Source organism: Porcisia hertigi, chromosome 20 (assembly GCF_017918235.1).
Source record: "Porcisia hertigi strain C119 chromosome 20, whole genome shotgun sequence".
NCBI classification, from domain to species: Eukaryota; Euglenozoa; class Kinetoplastea; order Trypanosomatida; family Trypanosomatidae; genus Porcisia; species Porcisia hertigi.
Genome location: NC_090579.1, coordinates 446270 through 468443, shown reverse-complemented (window position 1 = coordinate 468443; position 22174 = coordinate 446270). Strand labels below are relative to the sequence as shown.

At 58.7% G+C, this 22174-nt stretch overlaps 3 protein-coding genes across 3 annotated transcripts; all 3 read right to left on the bottom strand.

Moving 5' to 3' along the window:
• Window positions 1-666: 666 nt before the first annotated feature.
• Window positions 667-7539, bottom strand: JKF63_05978 (uncharacterized protein; the record flags this gene model as incomplete). Its single annotated transcript, XM_067901931.1, has 1 exon — window positions 667-7539. The coding sequence occupies one exon, from the start codon at window positions 7537-7539 to the stop codon at window positions 667-669; it is 6873 nt and encodes a 2290-aa protein (XP_067757637.1).
• Window positions 7540-8442: 903 nt separating this feature from the next.
• JKF63_05977 (uncharacterized protein) lies at window positions 8443-16422 on the bottom strand (the record flags this gene model as incomplete). Its single annotated transcript, XM_067901930.1, has 1 exon — window positions 8443-16422. One exon carries the CDS (start codon window positions 16420-16422, stop codon window positions 8599-8601), a length of 7824 nt encoding a protein of 2607 aa, XP_067757636.1. The 3' UTR covers window positions 8443-8598.
• A 1099-nt stretch (window positions 16423-17521) lies between these two features.
• On the bottom strand, window positions 17522-18580 carry JKF63_05976 (uncharacterized protein; the record flags this gene model as incomplete). Its single annotated transcript, XM_067901929.1, has 1 exon — window positions 17522-18580. One exon carries the CDS (start codon window positions 18578-18580, stop codon window positions 17522-17524), a length of 1059 nt encoding a protein of 352 aa, XP_067757635.1.
• Window positions 18581-22174: the final 3594 nt, after the last annotated feature.

Sequence of the window (22174 nt, the reverse complement as noted above, 5' to 3'; positions counted from 1 at the left end):
GACGACGACCGAGTCAGTATCGCAGTTGGAGGGGTGGGGGAGGGGGGGATGCTCGATACACTTTTAAAGGGATGGTGGTGGTGGGAGATGCGAGGCACGAAAGTATTTTGGGGCGGGGGAGAGGGAGAGAGAGTTGCCAGCAGAGAAGTCGGCATCGCTGTAGCACCCGTGAACGGCGACTGAAGAGCGCACGCTAAACCACTTTCCTCCTCGCGTGTTACTGGCCCACCTCGGGGGTTACTTTGGTCCCTGCGTCTCTTTACAGATACTGTGTCGCTCTCCCGCGCATCACACAAAGGCGAGGGAGGAAGGCCGCCTGCGACAGCTGAAGGTTCTGTGTGTGTGTGTGCGTGTGTGTGGATGTTCTTCTCTACCTTCCAGTACTCTCGTTGTATTGAAAACAAAAAAAGAAATCGGTCTATGCGGCATACAGGGCAGGGGGACAGGTCCACACACACATGGAGGTCGAATCTCGCCCGTTAAAGATAGGCGCAGGGTCACGGAAACGCAACAGCCCCCAAAACAGAGGGAGAAAACACGATTTGATGGGGAGGAGGAGGAGGAGGAGGAGGAGAGGTGGGCAGACGGGCATGCGACACAGGCGGTGCTTTAGAGATGCACACTTCTGTACGTAAGGGCAGAGGGCGGCGTCTCTCTTTAGAGTCACTATGCAGTCGCAGTCCGCGTTGAGGCTGCGGACGAGGTGAGCAAGCATCCAAAACCAATAAGATCTTCCAGCGCCCCTACCGGGTGTCCAGCGACGCTGTCACGCAACACGCCCGCTTTGCGGGCCCGGCACCACCACCGCCGGAATACGTTAAAGCGATCCTCTTGCGTCGAGAGCGCGCCGGTGGGCAGATCGCGGCCTACATCTCCTTCCTCCTCTCCGTTGTCACCCGCTGAGGATTCACGCTTGGCGCAACGCATTGGACATCGCAGAGATGTTTGGTGCCCGAGTAGTGCCGAGGTCTGCTCCGCTGGGTCGTGGATGCTCAAGGGTGCCAGTGTTGACGCGGACTTTGCGGTGGTGCTGTAGTAATCCCCCGCCGCGCCGTAGGGGAGTAGTAGCTCCACCGGGCGCAGGTCTGCTTGGCTTCGTGCTTGTTTGCGTAGCTCCTGCACGCTTGGAGGCCACTCGTACCGACTGGGTATCGCCAAAGAGGGTGGCGGCGGTGCGTCGAGAGCTGTCCGGTATGCCTTGAAGTCACCGCGACCAACGAGGGTTTGCTGCCGCGTATTTTCCTGCAAGGCGTCACGCAACGTGGGCGACGCCGTTGAAGACGTAGACGTCCGACTCGCACCAGAGGCAACAAAGAACGATCGCCACGCAGGGTGCATCCCGCTGCCAGCCCCACCGCCACCGCCGTTGTTGCTGCTTTTAGTCAGACATGCACTGGCCACTTCTTGTTGGCGCTGGGCAGGCTCCGGGATTGCCGCCGTCGTGATGTCGGAGTCCTTCGCGCAGGGGTATCTTTGCTTTGAGGACAGCGACGTTGGCGAGCGGCCGCGCCGCAGCGTTTTTGCCGCTGCTACCGGAGACGTGGGCACCTTCGGGGGCGTTGTGTAATCCACGTGTGTGGTGAGGTGATCTGTTGTGGCCAGCTCCTCCACAATGTCTGCAATGTAGTGCACGTGGTTATCCAAGAACCAGTGTTGGTAGCGAGTGCTGTGCAGTTCGTTGTAGGTCACGTTGGAGAGATGTCGGCCATGGGCAGAGTCCCACTCACTCGCAGCGAGGCTGGCGCGACTCTGGAAATCCGCCTCGAGGAGGTGCTCGGCGCGGCGAGCGCCGATGAGGTGTGTGTCACTTGTCACATCATCCCCACTGTAGACGGCTGATAGGGCCGCAGATGACGTTTTGCTGATCGTCGCTTGTGACCGCTTGCGCGTGGCGGCTCCCGGCAACAACTCATCCTCGGCCAATTCGACCACCTGTGCCGCATCGCTTTCCGTTCGCAGTGAGAGAAGCAAAACCTGTAGCTTGTTCAGCCAGTAGCGAATATCTGTAGTCGTAGAGTGGGCCGCGTCGCACTGTACTGCACTCACCAAGCCCTGTCTCGCCGATGGCGATGACGGGGGGGATGCGCTAGTTGTATCGCTGACGACATTCCATGCACCGAAGATGTGTTGGCGGAGCTGTTCTGCAAGTCGAAGGAAAAGACCTACGTCACGGACAGTGAGTCCCGCCGCCATGCACTCCAGTTCCTGCTGCCACGACGAGGACGGCAGAGTCGCAGCGCCGTCGCCGTCGTCGGACAACGCGGTCGGGCCGTTGAACCGCAGCAAGTCAAGTTCCACTGCGCCCACTGCCAAGAGTTGTGCGTACAGGGCAGAGGGCGGGAGCGGTCCGACCACGGTGAATGGCGTCTGGGAGCCGAAGAAGTTCGAAACAAGAGTGGCATTGAGAAGCATATGGGTGTAGCGTGCAGCTGCCGAGGCAGCGGTGGTATTGGTGCTACCGCTGCCACCGGGAGCGACAGGCTGGGATGCCCCAGTGACCACCCCGTTCGTCCCTGAGCCGGTAGCCGGCGCCGCACTACCGCCCGCTCCGCCACCACTACCGACATAGGGAAAGGGCGTGGGGAGCGCTGCAGCGAAAGTGCCACTCGCCGGTGATCGACTCATGTTCTTGCCAGGGTCGCTCACCGTGGAGGGGGTACCGCCGCTCTCGCGAGTGGCTGCCGTGGTCGTGACGGCTATTTCTGTCAAAGCCGCGTAGTTGCTTGAGTCTGTCTCTACTTGCAGCGCTTGCTGCTCTGCATCCAGGGCGGCCATCGTAGAATTTATCCCCGCCGCGTTACACAGGTGCCAGTACGTAGGCTGCAAGGCGGATCCCAGCGAGGTCGACACGATGCGCGGCTGTTGCGGTTGCAGTTGCTGGTCGAGGAGGGCTAAGAAAGGCTCAGTGTCGTAGCGTTGTGCAGGAGCTGGGTCAGAGGAGACCGTCACAACGATGGGCACCTTGCTGCGGTGTGCTAGGTCACGGATGGCTGCGTAAAACGACTTGGCAGATTCATCGCCAAGAAGAATATCTGCGTCCTCGAAAAGTAGCAAGGTGTCTGTTCCAGTTGGTGCCCCTGGAGTTGCGGCGGGTTGTTGTTGTGGCAGCGACGGCAAGGGGGAGGAGGGGGTGCTGATGGCGGCAGGGGCATGCGTCTCGTCCACGATGCACACACCCGGTTCCTGCTCGGCGACGTCCTTTTTCTGATTACATCCCGCGGTTTCTCTGCTCGGCACTGCGGCGCGGCCGCTCCCCTTTGAAAAGAATTTTTCGATGGCCTGGGCCGAGATGTGGTTCCCCTTGACGGCTCCTCGTTTTGTGAGTAGCGTTTCCTTTTCGGCGGCCGAAGCCCTCGCCTTCGCCTGCTTCATCATGGCAGCGTGCTGCTGCTTCAACTTCGCAAGCTCTTCCTCGACATTGAAGCCGCCTGCTGCACCAGACCGAGGTCCACTCAGCCGGTAGCTGCGCGTGAGCTCTGCAAGCAGGTGCTCTACCGTCTTGGGGCAGCGTCGCACTGATGTATTCATCTCCACCACCCGAAAGCCAAGCAACTGCGCGGCCATGTACACGGCGGCGGTCTTGCCAGAACCCGTTGGACCAGACACGACAGCGATGTTTGTCAGCTCATCCTTCGCTATTTCATTATCCTGGTCGTATTCTGTGGACACCGTCAATGCGCTGCTGCTGCTGCTGCTGCTGCGCGAGCTCGATTCTGGGGATGAGGAGCACGGTAACGCTGCACATTCCTTGCTGCTGCGAGGCCCTGCACCTTTCGCCGTATCTTCGCTCTCACTGCCATCGTCGCTACTGTCGGCGCTGCGACGTCGTTTTCTGCGGCGCCCGGCGTCTAGTCCTTCACTGCCGCACGTCGCGAATGATTGAAGCATAGCCTCCAGCAGACCCGAGGCCCTTTGGTCGGCCGCCCTGCCGCTAAGACCACCATTCTTGGTGTCGTCGTCGTCGCGGTGGAAGTAGCCCTTCTTCTTAGCACGCCGTCTCTGTCGTGCTGCCAGCAGCTCTCGTTGCTCCTGCTCCTTCTTGGCTAACCGTGCGCTGCGTAGGCGGTTGCCGAATGCGTCTTCGTAGTATGAGCCGTTGTGCGCAGAGCCCAGGGCCGTGTGGCGCGCCTCCTCACGCATCTCCTTGAAGAAGGGCAGCGCGGCGCAGACACGGGAGACAGTGCCATTGGTCCAACTCGTGTCTTTGTCGCTGGTGGCAGCGGTGCCGGTGTTGTCGTCATGAGGGTTAATGAGGCAAGGTGGCCCAGTGATTGCATGGCTGCCAGAGAAAACGTTGGCCGCCACGGAGATGGGTGTGATGCCGCTTTTGACCACGTGCTTCCATGCGTGGCAGTAAAGCTGGTAGGCGCGCGAGCCGCGCATGAGCTGTGACGGCTTCAGTTGCGTCCGACCCGAAGTTGGAGAGAGGGGTCCCAGTGGGGAATCGATACCCTGTGTGGCGCCGACGGGAGTGGAGGAGGTGTGGCGCACCCCTGCGCTCCTGCTGCTGAGTTCGCTCACAGCTGAACAGGAGGCAAGTTTCTGCACCACCACTTCTTTAGCGTCAGCGCTTCCATCCTTCTTTTTATGCATCGCCGTGGCATTCGATCCAGCAGGTGTGGTGGGAGATGGGGTGTCCGCCTGCGCCTGAACTGCAGCCGCACCAAAGAGTTTGAGGAAGGCGGTGCGCCTCTCCTGCCTGACCCCCGCTTCATGAAGATCAACGGCGTGCGGTGCCTGCCGGCAGACGTACTCCACTGTCGACCGGTTTGGCAGAGAGGCTTCCGCAGTGGTGGTGGGTGTTCTGCTGCTGCTAGAAGCCGCGCAGGGCGCTGGACTGGCCACCACCACTCGCACGCGCTTGCGACCGTTTTTGCCACTAATCCTGCTGCTGTTGTCACTGCCGCATCCGCTCACGTTGCCCGTACTCCCTCTGCTAGCACAACCGCTTGTACCCCCCGTCCCACTCGATGCAGCAAGGCTGCTCTTCTTCCAGGTGCGCAGCCACTTCAAGAGTCGCACCGTCTCCACTGCAAAGGATGTTGTGCGCAGCAGCGGGGCGGGGTACTTGAGGTATAAAAGTGTTCCTTCTTCCCCAAACGAGTGGGAAGCAGCAGGCTCGGCAGCCGCCACGGTGGGGGACTGAGGGGACTCCCCATTTGAGGCCGAGCTGCTGCTTTCTTTGTTGCTTGAGTCTGCGAGCAACCCCACAGGCTCCCCAGCGCTTGCTGCTGCAGACGAGACTGCCGTGCCGTCGCCACTGCTGCTTCGTCGGCGCAAGCACACGAGCAACGATGCGTAGCGGACAACGTCTTGAGTGAGCAAGGGAAATTCGTATATCCGCCTGGCACGAATAGTCTGGTCTTCGGCTTGTCGCGCAGCACACTGTTTCATCACCGAGTCCCGGTGATGGCGCAGGAGTGCCTCGGTGAAGGAGTTCAATGGCCTGCGCAGCCTCTGAGCCTGGGCGGGTGGCATGACCTGGAGTAGGTGCTTGGGGATGGATCCCATCGGTGGCGTTGCCGTAGTCATTGGCGACGAAGAGAACCACGCCTCGCCACTTCCAGTGAAGAGGGCTTCGGTAGTGTCCTTGTTGGCACCGCCGTCTTGCTGCACGGGCACCGGCAGCGCTTCCTGGGCTTTGCTTGCCCATTGCGCCATCGTCTCTGTGCTTCTTTTTGGAGCCGCCCCAACACGCGTCGCGAACCGTGATAGTGATGACGCGCCCACTGGTCGTCGCTCTTGCTGGGGTGTGGTAGGAGACGTGGCCGAGCCAGTGCCACAGAGACCACCATGCCCGTAGAAAGACTGCATCTCACCGAGAAGCGCAGCGCACAAGGAAGGTGGCCCTCCTTGAAGGAGCGCCACACCGCGTAGAAGCTGTTCCCGATGTTTGTCTAAGCGTGCACGTCGTAGATGTCTGTGTGCGTCTTCGCACTGGTAGGCGTGCTGCAGCGCCTCACCGAAGAGCACGTGTGCAGTGTTGTCGCGCTGCTGATGAACCACCTGCTCCGAGCCACCTGGAACTTGCAACGGCTTTTGCGAGTGGGTCGACGAAGGTGTCGGCTCGGTGGTGGCGAGCCACGAGCCGTCCACTGTCGTCCCTCGCTCAGCAGGATCGCGCGCCGCAGTCGCACCACGAGGGGGTCGAAAAAGAGAGGTGTGCTGAGGATTAAGCAGACACCCCTCCCTTCTTTCCGGCTTCTTGTCATCCTTCAGGGGGACGGATCCATTCCCTTCTACATCACTATCGTACGTGGCGGCGGCGCTGCTGCTGCTGCTGCTGCTGCATGAGACAGCCCTGTCGCGGCAATGAGCCCAAGTGGCACCGCATTTGGACTCATCAGCGCTGTCCTCTAGAAAAGTATTGCGGTACGGTGGTGGTGTGCTCCAGTGGAGCGTGCCATCAGGTGAAGCAGGCGGCGCTGTGCAGGTAGTTTCACGGTCAGGGAGTAGGGTGTGTGCACGACCGCTCATCTCACCACACGCACCATCGTCCTCTGCGCTGGTAGTTATGTTGAGGTGACCAGAGTAGTGGCGCATCGCAGCCTGTATACCGTAGGTAAAGAAGTCTATGAGCCCCGACACATGCAGGATGGGCGCGGTGTGGAGAGAGTGCAGCACTGTGACTTTGTCAGGATAGGTACGTGTGCCGGTATGCTGCAGCGATTCCTCCGTAGCTGTAGGTCCAAGTGAGGAAAAACAGCAGGTGGTGCGATGTACAGAGCGAGCTTCTCCGCGCTGCGGATCCGGCTGCGGCGCTGCCAAGGCTTCCACGTCGCCTGATTCCCCTTTGTCGCTCTCCTCGTGGAGTGGTTGTGACAGCATCATGGGCTCACAGGCGTGAGAGAAGCGCGTGTTGCCACTGCTGCACTTCACTGAGGTAGATGATTGAGGAGGGGCCGTGGGTCGCTCGTGGTGGGGCTGCAACTCTCCAATGCTCTCCTCATCGGAGAGGTAAGTCACGTCCTGCCGCGCCCCTTCTTTTCCCTCAGAACCTTTGCAGTGATCTCGGCTGCAACCTTTTTCCTTCCGCGCTAGTGGCTGCGAGCCCAACGTGAGGGCTACACCGTCGTCCAGCACGCCGGGGTCCGTTGCTGGAGTTGCCACTGTTGACAGCCTCGGATCCAGCGTAAAAGACGACGTGCTGGTCGGTTGGATATCGACCACCTCCTCGACCACAGTCTCAGCAGAGCCGACTGTTCGATGGGGTGGCAAATTAGGGTCAGTGCTGCCAGTGGTGCTGCGATTTACACTGTCAAACACGAGGCCGGCATCGACCTTCCTCGTTGCGTCGCCGTGTGCGGTGGCGGTCTCTTCGTCATTGTCATCGACGGTGATGACGCTGCTCGTATGGGCCGAGGATGCCGTCGAACCGAGGCTTGAGGGACAACTGTGGCCTTTGCTGTAGAGCTGCCCTGTGGCCGAAGTGGGTCTATCGATGATGCGCTTCACCCCGATTGGTTTTCTATCTTTGGTAGTCACCGACAATGATGTGCGCGCGGGGTCGTGTCGCGCCCTCCGTGGTCTACCAACCATTGGATGAGGGATCGAACACCTTTGACTACTGAATGATTGATCAAAGGAAGGGGGGACTTTGCCTTCTATCACTGAGACGGAACGAGTGTGATGGTGTGTATAGTTGTGTATTTATGGATGCATGTATGCATACGTGTCATGGGGTAAAGTGAGGAATGGCCGCCGTCCCTGAGATCCAGAAAAGCGCACGTCAATGGAGTGCAGACCACTTTTTCTTCTCGCTTCTACACATGCACACACACACATACACACATATATGTGTTTATATGAGATGTACTTCTGCCCTTGTCTTTTATTATCGATGTTGGCGTGTCGCTGTGTGCATTCACCATGTATATACGTTTCGATATATATATATATGTGTGTGTGTGTGTGCGCACGTGGAGGGGAGAGAGGGGGGGGGAGGATGGGGTGAGAACGACAGGAGGGTGGACACGAAGGGGGGAGATATGCCCACTAGGAGGAGGAGGGGGGGGGGTATTCGGCACCTATATGACTCAAGCAGTTGTGCATGGGGCGTTCGTGGTGTGTACTCGCAATCATCGCAGCCGCGTGAGAATTTTGTTGGGGACGCATGCCGGAGGATTTGCCACGATTCTCATTGCAAAAAAAGAAAAAAGTGTCGGTGGGGCGGGGGGAGGGGGGGAGGTGAAGGTGAAGGAAGGAGAGTCGTCACGGGTAGAAAGAGATTGATCCTAATAAGGGGGCCTGAAAAAAGTCTCACGTAGGGGGCGCGTACGTGTGGAGTAGGAGGAGAGGGAGAGAGGGAAGGGAGGGGGGCTGTTGTGAGGGCTGCACTTGGACAAAGTCACCTGCCCTGAGATATCCTCGAATCGAAAACAAAAACAAGCGAGTGGAGTGTGACAGCGGGTAGTGTGGTTCCACAACATCATAGATCGGCTTTTATCTGTTTTTTTTTTTTGCGTTCCTCTCTCTCAAAGACCAAACAGCGGGTTTATTCGTAAAACAAAAACACACACATCACTCCGCGCACACACATATATATATATATATGATAAGACATCTTCGCATCTGACGAGATGCGTCGTGTATCTGGGATCAGCTGCCTTTCCACGTCTGCGTGATGGGGACACCGCACTTGGGGCACTCCTGTGAGTACCGTAGCCACTCCTCGATGTGGTGCACATGACCACCATGTCCGCAGGATCGAAGCCAAAAGAACATACCTTCTACAACTTCTTCGCATATCACGCACGACATGGCCTCGCGGTTATGACAGCGCCGACACGCGGCGTTGTTTGCTGTGGGATTCCCGTTGCACTCGTCGCAGCCGATGGCTGTGTACCGATGAGATGGATGGCCTACGTCCACAGCGGGTCGCGTGAGATGCGATTCCTCCCCATCATCGGCGTCCTCGAGGCTGCGGCGACTCGGACGAGAGCGGCGATACGGGGTGTCTCGGTTGCGCTGCTCACGAAACAGGGGGCGAGATTTCGAGACAGAGTGGGGGCGTTGCGCTAACACCGCCGCCGGCGAATGCAGGGCGGTGCGCCCGTCAGCGGCGCTTGCGCCCATATGTGAGCCTTCGGTCGTGCTGGCAAAGCTGCCACGGTGATCGGTTTCCAGTTCTCGGCCGGAGACTGCCTCCTCTGAGAGGTCCGCTTCATGGAGCCCAACAGTGACCGGGACTGCGCGCTCACTCACGCTATGCTCCAAGGATAAACTGACGTCTGGGCCGTCAGGCGTCGCCAGCACCCCATCAGCGAGCCCCGTCCCATGGCAAGAGAGTCTCAACGAAGTCGGTGACTCCACCGACGGCGTTGTCACAACAGACGACGAGTCGTCACCCTTCTCGTAGTGTTTTTTACTGCGTCCCCCCTGTCTCGACTCACGTTTGTGGGCACCCACTGCCGTCAGGGTATTACCGCTGACAGCGATATCATTGCCGCTTTCATCGCTTGTCTCTTCGCTGCTGCTGCTGTGATGGCCACGACGCACGACTCGCTCGTACAACCGCACCACGGCCGGGACGGTTTCCTGCTGGGTTCGACTCCACAGCTCCGCTTTGGAACAGGTTCCACAGTACACATAAGTCATCTGCTTCTCGTACGCGACGTCGGCAGCGCGCGGCTGCACCGGATTTGTCGGCTCTCGAAAGATTTCTGGCATAATGAGGAGGAGTTCGTTGATCGGCACGTATAGCTGGCGCGCGTACAAGTCTGCTGTGTAGGTCTCCAGCCACTGAAGTGCCCGTATCTTCCACTCCTCTGGTGTGCAGTAGCCCGGCGTGGCAGACTCGTCGTCAGAGCTGCACGAGTACAGCCGCACACCGCGTAGCCCCTCAACATCCATGTACTCATTTAGAGCTGCTAGCGATTCGCCACCCGTGGTTGCGCCATGCCTGCTCTCAGGGCGGATGGCATTCGTGTTGGTGCCAGGCCGGTGCACCCCCTGCGGCGACGAGAACAAGGTCTGTCCTCGGTAGCTGGAGGTGGCAGCAGTGCCGCCGCCACTAGGGCCTACAGGGGTGCTTGCACCTGCTCGACGGCCTCCGTTGACGCTGACGACCATTGAAGGTGTCGTTGGTGTGTCGTTGAGGCGGTGTGAGCTGTTGTTTTGGCTTCGAGAGGGCAGACTATGCGTTGAGGCAGAGGCTCTCAGGAAAGTGGTGCTGTTCCCAGAGCTGCCCACCACACCTTGACCGCCGCCGCCACTTGACAGCATCACCCTGGAGGGCGAACCAGTCCCAGATGAGCTGACGTTTCTGTCAAGGTTCCCCAGCTCAGCACTGCCTCTGGTTACGGCAGAGAGAGAACCGATGCTGGCGGATTGACACCGATGCGCGTGAGGCCGGTGGTGGTAGTGGTGGTGAGGCTGCGAGGACGATCCGGGGGAGGCCGGCATCAGCGGACACTGAAGGAAAAAAGAGCAGAGATGAGAGAGCACCTTTAGCCTTTCGAGCGACCGCGACGTGGTGTTGGTGGCGTGATCCTCGTCACTGTCAGTGCCATCACTGCTAGAGTGGAGGGCGGTTTGCCTTACCTTCGCGCCATCATCATTACCACCACTCGTCGACACACTTTTGAGCGGCAGCGCAGTGTCAGGGAGGCGGACGCTGGCCGCCGCCGCCGCCGCCCCTGGGGTGCTCAAGCCACTCCTGCCATCGCTGAGAGGAATGATCCCCTGTGGGGATACGGTCTGGTGTCGGTCGTGTTCACCACCGCCGCTAGGATCGCCTGAACTGTTGCCGACACCATGGCAACGTGTCTGCGCTTCGAGAGCCATGGCGTACGCCGCCTCGGCGACCTCGCTGTGCAAGCGCCACCACAGACAAAATAGGATGTACAGCACCAGGCTGTATTGCACGTCTCCCATGAGCGCTGCGTACTCTAGCTGCTGTGCGGTGATGGATATGATAAAGGAGACGTGGTGTGAGCGCCAGGAATGAGCTGCCGCGCGCCACCATTGCGCGCGTGGATCGCAGGCAGATGAGTGATTCACTTTTTCACCTTCTGCGTCGCAAGTCGTCGTTGCGGCGTCCTCAGAGAGCTGCCCAACACTGCCAGGCACCTTGATCCCACTGTCGTCTCCCCCGTGCGGTCGAGGCTGATTCGTGTGGGCACAGCGGCCCTCAGAACCGGCTCCACCGGTCCCCCTGCGCTCGCGCAGCACTCGTTCACAGATGCGCGCATTCTCTTCCATCATAGCTGCTATCTTGTCATCGACATCCTCGTGGCTCGGCACCGGCACCCCGTTTCCCCAATCACACATGCGAGCGGGATCGGTACTCGGCCCACGAGAACGCGCTTGAGAGGGTATACGTGTGCCGCTCTTGTCCAAGCAAGGTTGCGCTCGGCCAGTTGCCTTACCCGCAGAGGTACCGCCAGTTTGCGGGCTGTCTGGTCCTCTAGTCGTCTGCTGCTTCGGCCCCCACTTGACACCTTGGCGGTGGCCGCTGCCACGGCCGCGCAGCCACGAGGACGGGGTTGAGTCCGGAATGTCGGCGTCGCGAGGCTGCAATGCAGGCATTGGACCTGCCTTGGTGGTGGTTGTACCATCGGACGTCGTGAGCACCTCTGCGGCCGTTGCGGCATCCGCGCGCTTCTGCCGTAAAGCCTTCATCGCAAGCGCCAGCTCGTAGCCCATGTCCCACTCGAGTGCAAAGCACACGAAGGCCTGCTGCTCTGCTTGTTTTTCCGTGTACGACCAGTGGCACACAGGGTCGCTCAGCACTAGACACTCCAGAGCTGTGGTGACGTCTCTCTTCGATTTGAGATAGGCGTGTGCGTGCATCCGCTGCGCCGCCAAGGCGGAATCGCCAGATGCGTGGCTTTCAACTGGGGGGATCATCAAAGGCGGTGATGCCGTGGTGGCGTGCAGAACTGTAGGCAGGCGGTGGTGGGCAGGAATGGCCACCGGCGAGCTGGATGAGTTGTTGGGGCTATCAGAGGTTGCTGAGGGAGTCGTGACGCTCTCGGGTGGCGCTGATGTTTTCGCGACACGGGGAGACAAGCGCGATAAATGCTGACCTTCAGCACTGTCTCGCTTTCCGGAGACCTTGTCGTTCCCACTGCCGCCGCCGCCACCGCTACCGCCGGTGCTGCTGTTGTGCACATATACAGATTCTTCCAGAAGTGGAAATAGCTGCGTGAACGGAACAACGACACGGGTGGTGGCAGTGTTGGTGCCGCGATGCGAGGCGATGCCACCACTGACTCTGTCAAGGTCACTGGGCGCTGAGGAACACACACCAAAGGAGGAGCCTACGTGCGGGAGCGAGGACGTGCTGACCCCACCACGACCGCTGCTGATGCGCTCATAGTGCGAGAAGAAAGTGGGGCTGGCGACTGTGATGGCGCTCGTTGATGCATCACAGTACGCAGGAAAAGAGGATGCCGCTGCCGCACGTACTCGAGCGGGTGACGCTATCGGGGCCCCTTGGCGTGGGCTTCCACAGCTGATATCGCAGTTGTGAGCGTTCGTGACGTTGGTCGATATTGTGATCGTGGGCGTAGTTAGATCACTGCCAGCCAGAGAATTGGTGTCACCACCACCACTCCTGGTAGCACAGGGCGGCGGCTGTCGATGATCCGCTAGAGCCGAGGCGGGGGCGACGAGGTGGTCGGGTGGTGGCACAAAACTCGGCCCTGGAGATACGTCAAGAACCCTAGTCAAGTCTGCGGGGTTGTCGTCGCCAGCGGTGGTGATGGCCACTGCATCTTTGACACGCGAAGGGCTCAGGGAGACGGGGCCGGGCTGCTCACGATATTTCTTTTCCCGGTAGCGACTCCGGCCTTCTCGGCGCGAAATTCCAAAGAGTCTCCTGATCCACGTTGTTGTTGCAGAGGAGGTGCGCGAGGGGCTACGGCTCACATCATCGTCAACCGCCACTGCTGCTGCTGCTGCTTCTGCGCGGGTCAACTCAGGGTACGGCGACAAGCCATGGCCGGTCGCTTCAGTATCCTCTGTGAGGGGATCTGCCATCTCTGCGTCGTGCGAGGCGCCGGTGGCACTGCCGCCAATGCTCGTACGTACAGTGTGGCGCCGTGGTGCGCGGGTGTTCTGCGAGGAGGTCATTCCCACCTCGCTCACGTCCTCTAGACTTAACGGTGAGCGCTGGGGGAGTCCTGTGGCGTCAGCCACAGTGCCGCAGCCGCTGCCACTGGCTCTGCGAGTGCCAGCAGAGCCGTTGCTCGTGCGGCCTCCGACGAGTGGCGCCATCGTCGTCTGCCGTGTGCCCATCGACAACAGGGAGGTGCCTGCTGAGTAGTGCCGTGATAGCATGCTACGCCGCGGGCTTGGCGGTGTCGAGTCGGAGCCTTGCGACGACGTTGTTTGACCCTGGGCGCCGCTAGTCTGGATGAAGGGGGAGCATGGACGGCGCGACCGGTGCTCCTGGAGGGCTGCGCGGCCACTCGCCATACCAGGCCCGGTGGGTAGAGAGGCGGCGGGGAACTGAGACCGCATTTTCGTCCACTGCTCCCGTAGTACCGCCTCCCTCGACACCTGGATGGCCAGGCGGCGAACCAGCTGGCCGCAATCGCGGCGGATCATCTGATGATAGCTTCGACGAAGGGCCGCATTCGTGCTGCGGATGGTGTAGGAGTGTCCAAAGAGGTCAGACACAATGGAAGTCGTGGGCAACACGGTGAACGTGGTGAAGAGATCGGCGTACGGGTCGCGTACATACTCTGGCAGCATGGCTAGGCACATCTCCTCTTCCGCAATTCGTGTGCTATACAGCTCGCCGAGCTCATCCCTGGCCTCAGGGTCAAGCCGCTGGCGCTGCTGCTGCAGTTGCTGCTGTTGGTGCGGCGCCGCGGCCCGCAGCTGCACCCGCTCGGCGCTGGTCATGACCGATCCTTCCAGAAGGCTGTTCACAAAGCTAGTGCAGACCACGTCACCGCTCTTGAAGACTGTCACCAGCGTCAACTCATTGAGCCACACAAAGTCATTCGACTCGTTGGGTGTCGTGTCGCCGCGCGGTGAAAGATACTTGACGACACACACAGGAAAGAAGCCGTTGGCGGCGTCCCAGATGGAAAGATCTGTATCGGTCGTCATCGCCGCCGAGGCGAACCACAGCTGTGAGTGCAACAGGTCAGCCCAGGTAAAAGTTCCCTCTGCGGATGGCACCGTTGAGTTTGGCGAGTTGCACGCCACGCAAAGCGCCTGGGCAGAGGGTTTGAATGTCATGTAGTGGTGCTGCTTTGGCTCCATGAGTCGCCCCATGGATGGGGGTCTCCATTGCATGCGGCTGATACACGCGTAGTTGTCAATTGGGGGCAGGTATGGCTGTTCAGCAAGATACGGTGACGTGTTGGCAGGAGTCACGTTGGCTATGCAGCTCGTGTCTGCACCTGTAATGGCGGCAGGGGCAGCAGCTGGCACCGCTGACGGGGCAGCTAAAGAGCCCCCTTGGGGCATGGGTGAGGCGGTTGGTGCCGATGCTGTTGCCGACGGAGAATCGCGTGAAAACCACGCCGGGGCGGTTCCGTTGCCGGACACCACTCGCAGGAAGGATATGCGGGTGTCGGGCTTTGTCTTTTCGCTGCGGAAGCAGACAGCGAGGAGATCAGAGAAGAGCGGGTGAAAGGCGGCTGACAGGCATGGCCCGTTGACGTCGAAGCGCCGCATGGCCTCCACCTGACGACGGTCGTAGAGAAGAACCTGCCCGATGTTGCCGCACTCTGTAGCCACGACGATGAGGTGGGGGTTAGACGGTGAGAACACGAGATCACGAACCACACTGCGCGTGTTGTGTGCCGGTGGGCGCAGTACCAACTGTGGTGCGTAGACCCGCGAGCCGTCCGTTGGCACCTGCCAGAGTTCAAAGTGAGTAACGGGTGAGCTAAGGGCAAGAGTGTAGGGGTGGTGAGGGTCCCACACAATCTTCTCGACTCGCATGTACGTTATATCGATGTTCAGCTCAATGAGCTCCTTTGCCAGCGGTCCTTTGGGGTTGCGCACAACGTGGGGCCCGTTGATGGTTGAAAGCCCTACCGGGGGGAGGCCGGTGCTGGTCGGCGTTGAAAGATTAGTATCGTGCGGCGTGCTTCCGTGGGAGATGGAAGGGACACCGAATGATGGGCCGCCGGCCAGTGACGTGGAGGCGGGTGTGTAGGGCCCGAAGCCCCCACCCAGGCTAGGCGTAAAGACTGCCGGTGTGCCCCCACCCGAGAGGCAGTCGAGGTTCGCCACGACCGCCATCGCTGTCGAACCCCCACCAGCAGCCATGGCAGAGGTGAGAGTCTTGCCTTTGTACTGCGAGCGCGTCCACTGCTGCGGTAGGTACGTACCATCCGCCTTGAACTGGATGGCGTCAAGAAAGATGGTTACCGTTCGTGCTGGCTGAATGAAAGCCAGCGAGGCCTCCTCAGTGCTTGGGTACCACGCAACGCTTTCCACTTTGATGAGGCCACCAAAGACACCGGTGTTACGTAGAAGAAACGGCGCAGACCCTAGCGGTGACGGCGGCTCAGGGGGCTTAGACGGCACCGCAGTGCCGAGGAAGGCGTGAGCGCCCTCGCCGTCTGGCCGGGCGCCCACATTTGTGCTTGCCTGTGGCTGCTGCTGCTGCCACACTCGGTTCTGCTGCACTGCGGCTGCCACGTCGTGGCCCACAATTGGTATCACTTCCACCATGTGGATTTGGCGAGTGCTCCCAATCGCTAGTGCGCGAAAGCTCGGGTGGTAGTCCAGGCAGTTCAGACCTTCACTGAGGCGTAGGTGGTTTGAGAGGCCAGAGACAGACAGGGCGCTGGTGAGGGTACTTGGAACCTTGTGCGGTGAACCTGCACCATCGTCTCTTGTCCCCGCCACCATACTGGAGGTCGATGGAGAGGCATGACACGTTATGGAGTCACCGAGGGTACCCCGATATACCTGCGGTGAGGTTCCGCTCGCCACTGCCTGCTGTTGCGGCTGCTGCAGAGGCAACAAGGAGGAGTTGTCGTCAGCCGCTCCGCTTCCCAGCGGGTGACGCAGCCGCGTGTTCGGGCTGCCCGTACAAGGGGCTGAGGTCGGCTTGCAAAGGCCGCTTCCCGCAGACTGCGCTACAACGTTGCCCGGCGCGCCCGATAAGTTGCTGCCCGCCACGGCCCCGCGAGGTGCCCCAGCGGACCGGGAGGCCGCGTTCAACTGGAGAGTGGAGGACCGGCGAAAGGAGGTGGTACCAGGACGCTTGACCGCGGCCGCCGATGGAGAGCTGATGCCCGCGGCATCGTTGTTGCTGCCAGACGGGTCTTGGCCAGGATAGGAGCCGGGGGTTGCTACAGCGTCACTGTTGCCACCGCGCACCTCAGTCCGTAGTGCCGGCACAGAAATAGAGGAACCGACCAAGGTAGTGCCATCCTTTCTTTTCGCTGGCTGTGCTGCCTGATCGTCGCCAGCGGCACCTGCTGCAGCTGCACGTGACTTCATGTCGTCCTGGGTCCGTCGCACATGTTGACGCAACGAGGTAGGCATGCACCGATGCACGGTAGGTGTGCATAAGGCTTTCTATTCGATAGGCAACTCCTCCTCTCGCACCCCCCTCGAACAAACACGCAAAGAACAACAGCAGCTAAGATGATGAACGATCGTCTCGAAATAGCGAAGAAAAAAAGGAAATCTCGCCGCACCCCTCGCCTCCCCTGCCCACACGGACCAAAAAAAACAACGGGATACGTCTACACCAGAAGGGTAGCCAAAGGGGAGGCAGTCGTGGTTTTGGTTGTAGTAAAGGAAGGGGGGAAGGGGAAGGGGGTTCTAGTGGTCGTGGGTTTTGGCGGAGGACAGCTGAGAAGACAAGAGGTGGTGGAGGGAACACCCCGGGGGTTGGGGAGGGAGGAAAGGAGAGTCGGAAGTGCCTGTGTGCGTCTCACAGAGTAACGTACCCCAGCACCCGGATGGTTGCTGGGCCCTACGGAGGCGACTGTTCCAAAGCGGCTGCAGTCCTCTTCATGTATCGGTGTCCGATGCGTGGGGCGTGCAGAGGCAGCAGGCGAAGGGAAGGATCCAGGCACTTCATTTGAGAGCATCCAGAATCATCAACCACGGCTACAGAAAAAAGGAAAACAAATAAATGTATCACATCAATGAGGGCAAAGTCAAGTTGAGGCGCCAACGGCACACGTTTTTTGCGTGTGTCGTATATGAACGCTGCCCCGTAGTTTCTCTTCCTGTGAAGTTGCTTTAGTGAATCCAGGCAGAAGGGGGTGCGGTGTAGTGCAGAGGTGAGGGCAGAGATGGAGGGTCCACGATAGTGTCAACACGCATACACAGGATCGCCACCACCGCCACTACCGTCTGCCGTCAGAGCAAGGCATCACACTACATAAAACAGCAAAGCCAAAAGAAACGTACGACCACAGAAATGATCGTCAAGGATGTAACGGCACGGAGGGGGAGGGGGGGGGCGCCACGAAAAAGAAGACGGCAAGTAGGATCTTCACAGGTACCCAGTATACTCCCCCCCTCACCCCCGCTTACAGAGCTTTCCCTTTTTTTTAAATCATCATCTTCCTCTGAGCGTGAGCGCTCACCGCTTCTTTGTGCGCTTGCCGTGGCGTGACGTGGCTGTGGCGCGCTTCTTTGGCTTCTTGAGCCGCCACGCCTGCACTGTCGATTTGGATAAAGCCCTCATGATCACATGCTTGGGCATTTGAGCAACGCCGCGAGATGGCGCAGTCGTGTGTTTCTTTCTACCTGTCGAAGCTCCTCGTTTGTTGGAGGCGGCGCCCCGGCGCGGTGCCGCTGCTGCCACTGCGCGAACTCGCTTAGCAGCCGTGCGACGTATGCGCGGGCGGCCGGTGTGCCGCCGCGATGTTAGACGCGGCTTCCGCATCGTCACAGAGGCCGCAGTAGACCTCTTTGGCGGGCGGCCACGTCCTCTGCCAGGGATGGTGGTGGTGGTCGTATGTGCAGTTGACTTCTGTCGTCTCTGAGGAATGTTCAGCTTTCGCCTCTGCTTGGGCCTCTTGGCTTTTACTCGTTTGGCCTTGGAGGCCTTGCGCTCACTTTTTTGGGGTCGCGGTGTCATGGGCGCAATCTTGGGTGGTGGTGGGAGAAGGGGGGACGGGTGCCGCTGCTGCTGCTGCTGCGCTGCGCCCTGCCCTGGCTTCAGTGACACGTGTGCCGCGGATACAACCGCTGTTCGGCGGGCTTTCGTGGCGTCTGTGGGCATCGCCCTCAAACGTCTTTCCTCCAACTCTCGCGCGAAGGCCGCGGCTAAAGCCCGTGCATCGTCTCGCAGCGCTGCCACCCGCTCTTTTTCTGCATTCTCCACTGCCTTCTCCTCCGGTGTGAGCATCAGCGGTTCGGACGAGCTAAGGAAGTCGACGGGGTGCATGAAGCGGCTGCGCACCGGCAGTTCATCCGTAATGACGTAGGAAGGTGAAAAGGTTGGCTGGGGTGCTGACTTCACCTTGCCAGAGATGCTCCTCGACACCAACGGCTTCACTGACCGTTCGGACAATGTGCGAGAAGAGCGACTGGGCTGCTTTTTCAGGTGTCGGCCAGCACTTCGCACCGCATTGGCGCTAGCAGAACTGAACGTCTGCCGCTTGGGCGCTAAACAGACAAAGAAGAGGGCGAGCATATTACTCAAGCGATCCACCGCAGCACCCCTCCTGTGATATGCCGATGCAACACCCACACACACACACACAGACCGACAGATAACGGGGACGGACTTTGGGGGAGGGGGGAGAGGGCAGGCGGAACAGCAAAGAGAGAGCGAAAAAGTAAACAAATATTTATATTTGAGTGCCAGCCATTCAAGGAAGGAGTGGGGGGGGGGGAGGGGGAGGAGGAGAAAACAGAGAAAGAATGGGGGGAGGGAACGCACTGGATATAGGTTATGATGCCTCCATTGGAGGTTGGCGTAGTTCACTAGGTCGAGTGTATCGGGTTTGCGGGTGCTCGTTCTGGGAAAGGGGCGCTCGTGTGTGCGTGTGAGTCAGTTTATGCGCTCAAAAGAACGTTAGTGGTAGCTCTATCAATACGCGTGCGCAACGGGGGTGGTGTCGATGCTGTGTACCAGAACAGTGACCCCGCTGTGGCTTATAGTGAAAGTTTGAGTATTGTGTGTGTGTGCGTAGAGAGAGGGAGTGGGGACGAGCGAATGTGACTGAGTTCTATGCGCAAGAAACAAAGGTGATAAGTGTGTGTGTGTGTGTGTGTGTGGGGGGGGAGTGGATTGAGGAGGGGGGAGGGAAAAAGCTGCCAACATACACTTATGCACAAACGTGTATCTATGAATCTAAGAACAACAACCAAACACAACAAGAAAAGGGGGCCTGTGTGTGTGTGTGTGTGAGCATGCAGACCACCGACAAGAGAGGGGGTGCAGATGGCAGGAATGACAGACGGCGTGAGCGGGCATACCCTCCGCGTGCACATCTTTTCAGGGTCGAGTTCCCCCCCCCCCAGTGATATTGTGAGCGGGACACCCACAGGGAGGGAAAGAAAGTAATTAAGTCCAAGAGGACGGAGGGGTTCCACTTCGCGCTGCTACATCTCTGGAGGCGTTACAACGCAATCGGATGACCCCCCCCCTTCCCTGCAGTTTTTTTCATACAGAAAGTTTGGTTGTGGTGGTTCTCTTTGTCGATGTGACTCCGTATCTCACGGCTTCCTCTACACGTGAAGGTGAATATATATATCTGTTTCTATATATGTTTTTTGTTTGTTGATCATTTTGCACAGCTGGGAAACAAAAAAAAATGTCGAGGCCCACCCCCCCCTCCCCCCGAACATCAACAACACCCTCCTTTCCTCCCTCCCCTAATCATCCCCACCAGAAGTGAGCAACGAGGGTTGGGTGAGATGCGTTCAGGTCACCTGAACACTATTTGCGAGTCGTGTGTGTGTGGTACACAGCCGTGCGCACTGCCGGGTGGTCGCCTTGACATTATTATTTCTTCAAGTTGTTGGCACCCGACTGTGCTCACCCCCCGGAAAAAAAAAAGAGAGCGACAAGCGAAGAAAGAAACGGGCAAAGAAGAGAGAGAGAGGGGATATGCTTAAATCTCTCCACAACAGTGACACACACACACACGCAATGCCAGGGGAAGTCGTCTAATTCGTTAAAAAAGTGCGCCTCCCCCCCTCCCCTCCCCCACGAGCGCATTCGGAGGCGTGTGTGTGTGTGTGTGCACAATGAGCAATATTGAGAGAGAGAGGGGGGGGGGGGGGTAGATAGAGGGGTAGACAGGCGAACGAATATATATAAATATAAATATATGAAGCAATATGCACAGGGAAGGTGGAACAGCGCAAAAAACAAAAACAAAAAACGAGACATGACATGAACAGAAAAGTGTCGGACTACTCCCCATCTTTCCTTCCATTGTGAGTGCTCATGCGTGACCCCCCGTCGCTCTTACCGTTAAGCACATCATCGCCCTCCGCCTTCTTCTCACACCTCGGTGGATCACGAGGCGCGTTAAACGTAGCGGAGCAGCAGCCGCACGCACACATACAAAACCAATAGTAAGGATCATAATAATAAATGGAGCAAGAGAGGGAACATATAAATGCATCGTAACAATGGAGAGGTGAATGAGAATGGGATACGGAAAAAAAAATGCGAATTCATTCAAATAGAAAAAAAAGGCGGTAGAGAGCCGTTTTGGGCGTATGCACGTTTGTGTCTAGAGTGGATGGGGGTTTAGAGCGCGAACACAAATACACACACATCACCCTCCCCCCCCCCCCCCCTCCCCCTTCCGCACAGGCGTCCAAGAGGAACAAAAGTGAGGATGCCGTTCGAGGTACATGTATGGAAAGAAGGAGATATCTTCGTTCGTTCTTTTTGAAATCCTGATGAACGAGGATGTAAGAAAAAAGAAAGTGCGAGGACGAAGGAAGAAAGACAATGTACACAAACGAGTTCCCCTCCACACCAAAAAATCAGCACAAACAAGTATCGGACACACACGCCCACTCACACCACCACAGAATTGCACACCGAGTGCACGGATAAAACTGATTCGTCTCAGCAGCTGCACATATCGATGCTTTTGGTGGGTGCTCTCTTCATCACACCACCAAATCTATCTGGAGGTCAAAAACAACAACAAAACATACACATAAGGATGGCAGTTGGTGCTAAGGAGAGATCCGAGAGAGCAAGGAAGTCGAGGGACGCACACCAGAGGGGGGGGGGGGGGCGGGGGAAGAAGGGCAATGTAGCATACCTGAGGATGGAGGAGAGGGAAAGTCGTGAGGTGTTGAGGCACCGGCCCCCTCCCCCCTTTCCCCTTCCTCAACACCCGCCCACAAATACGCCACAAACCCAAAATACGCAAAGAGAGAGATGCACACGTATACAAAAACCGAAAAATAAGTTGTGCACATGAGCAGAAGCAACACACACACACACACATCAACACACACGTTCTTTTATCGACCACTCCCGCAAAGGTCAACGACTAGGCCCGTGTACCACGAACATACCTTTCTTTTGTCTCCGTGTGTGTGTGTGTGTGTGTGAAAGATGGCGCTGTCAGACCAGCAGCAGAAAACAACTACAGCCAGCACACCCCCTCCTCAGAGGGATGTGAGAGCAGAAGAAGGAAAGTGTGCAGGGAGTACATGGGCGGGCCGCGCACACAGAGATATGCGGGAAAGGAAAGAGGGACTTGATCAGGCGGTGGCCAGCCCGGCGGGCTCAGTGGGCATGACTCAAGAGAGAGAGAGAGAGAAAGACACGGGGTGGTGGTGGGGAGGCAAACCACGCAGTTGCAAAAGACAGCCCCCCCCCCCCTCCCCCCTCCCCCCTCTCATCCCCGCCCTGTATTCGTACCATGATATTTGGTAGTACATGCATATTATTTCTCTCAACACGTCAACGACACATCCAGCAGCAGCCTCTGGTGTGCACCACCCCAGGCTGTTGGTCTTCAAGCGCCCGGTACCAACACCAGGCCGAGGCCTTTGGGTGGAGTCGGCGTCAAGGCGCTGTGGTGATGGTTGAACTCCGAGAGGTCCGATACACTGTAGCCGCCGTGTACATACACAGGTTGTTCCGAGAACCACCACCAGTGTCAGCGTTGTCAGTGGTCACGTTCTGATGATCACGACTCGAGGGCGCTGGCAGGGCTACCGGCGCTGCAGCCGCTTGGGTTGCGGTCTTCGGCTTCATCGTCAAGCCCAGCGGTGGCTTCGGCTCGTCCTTTGTGACCGAGGC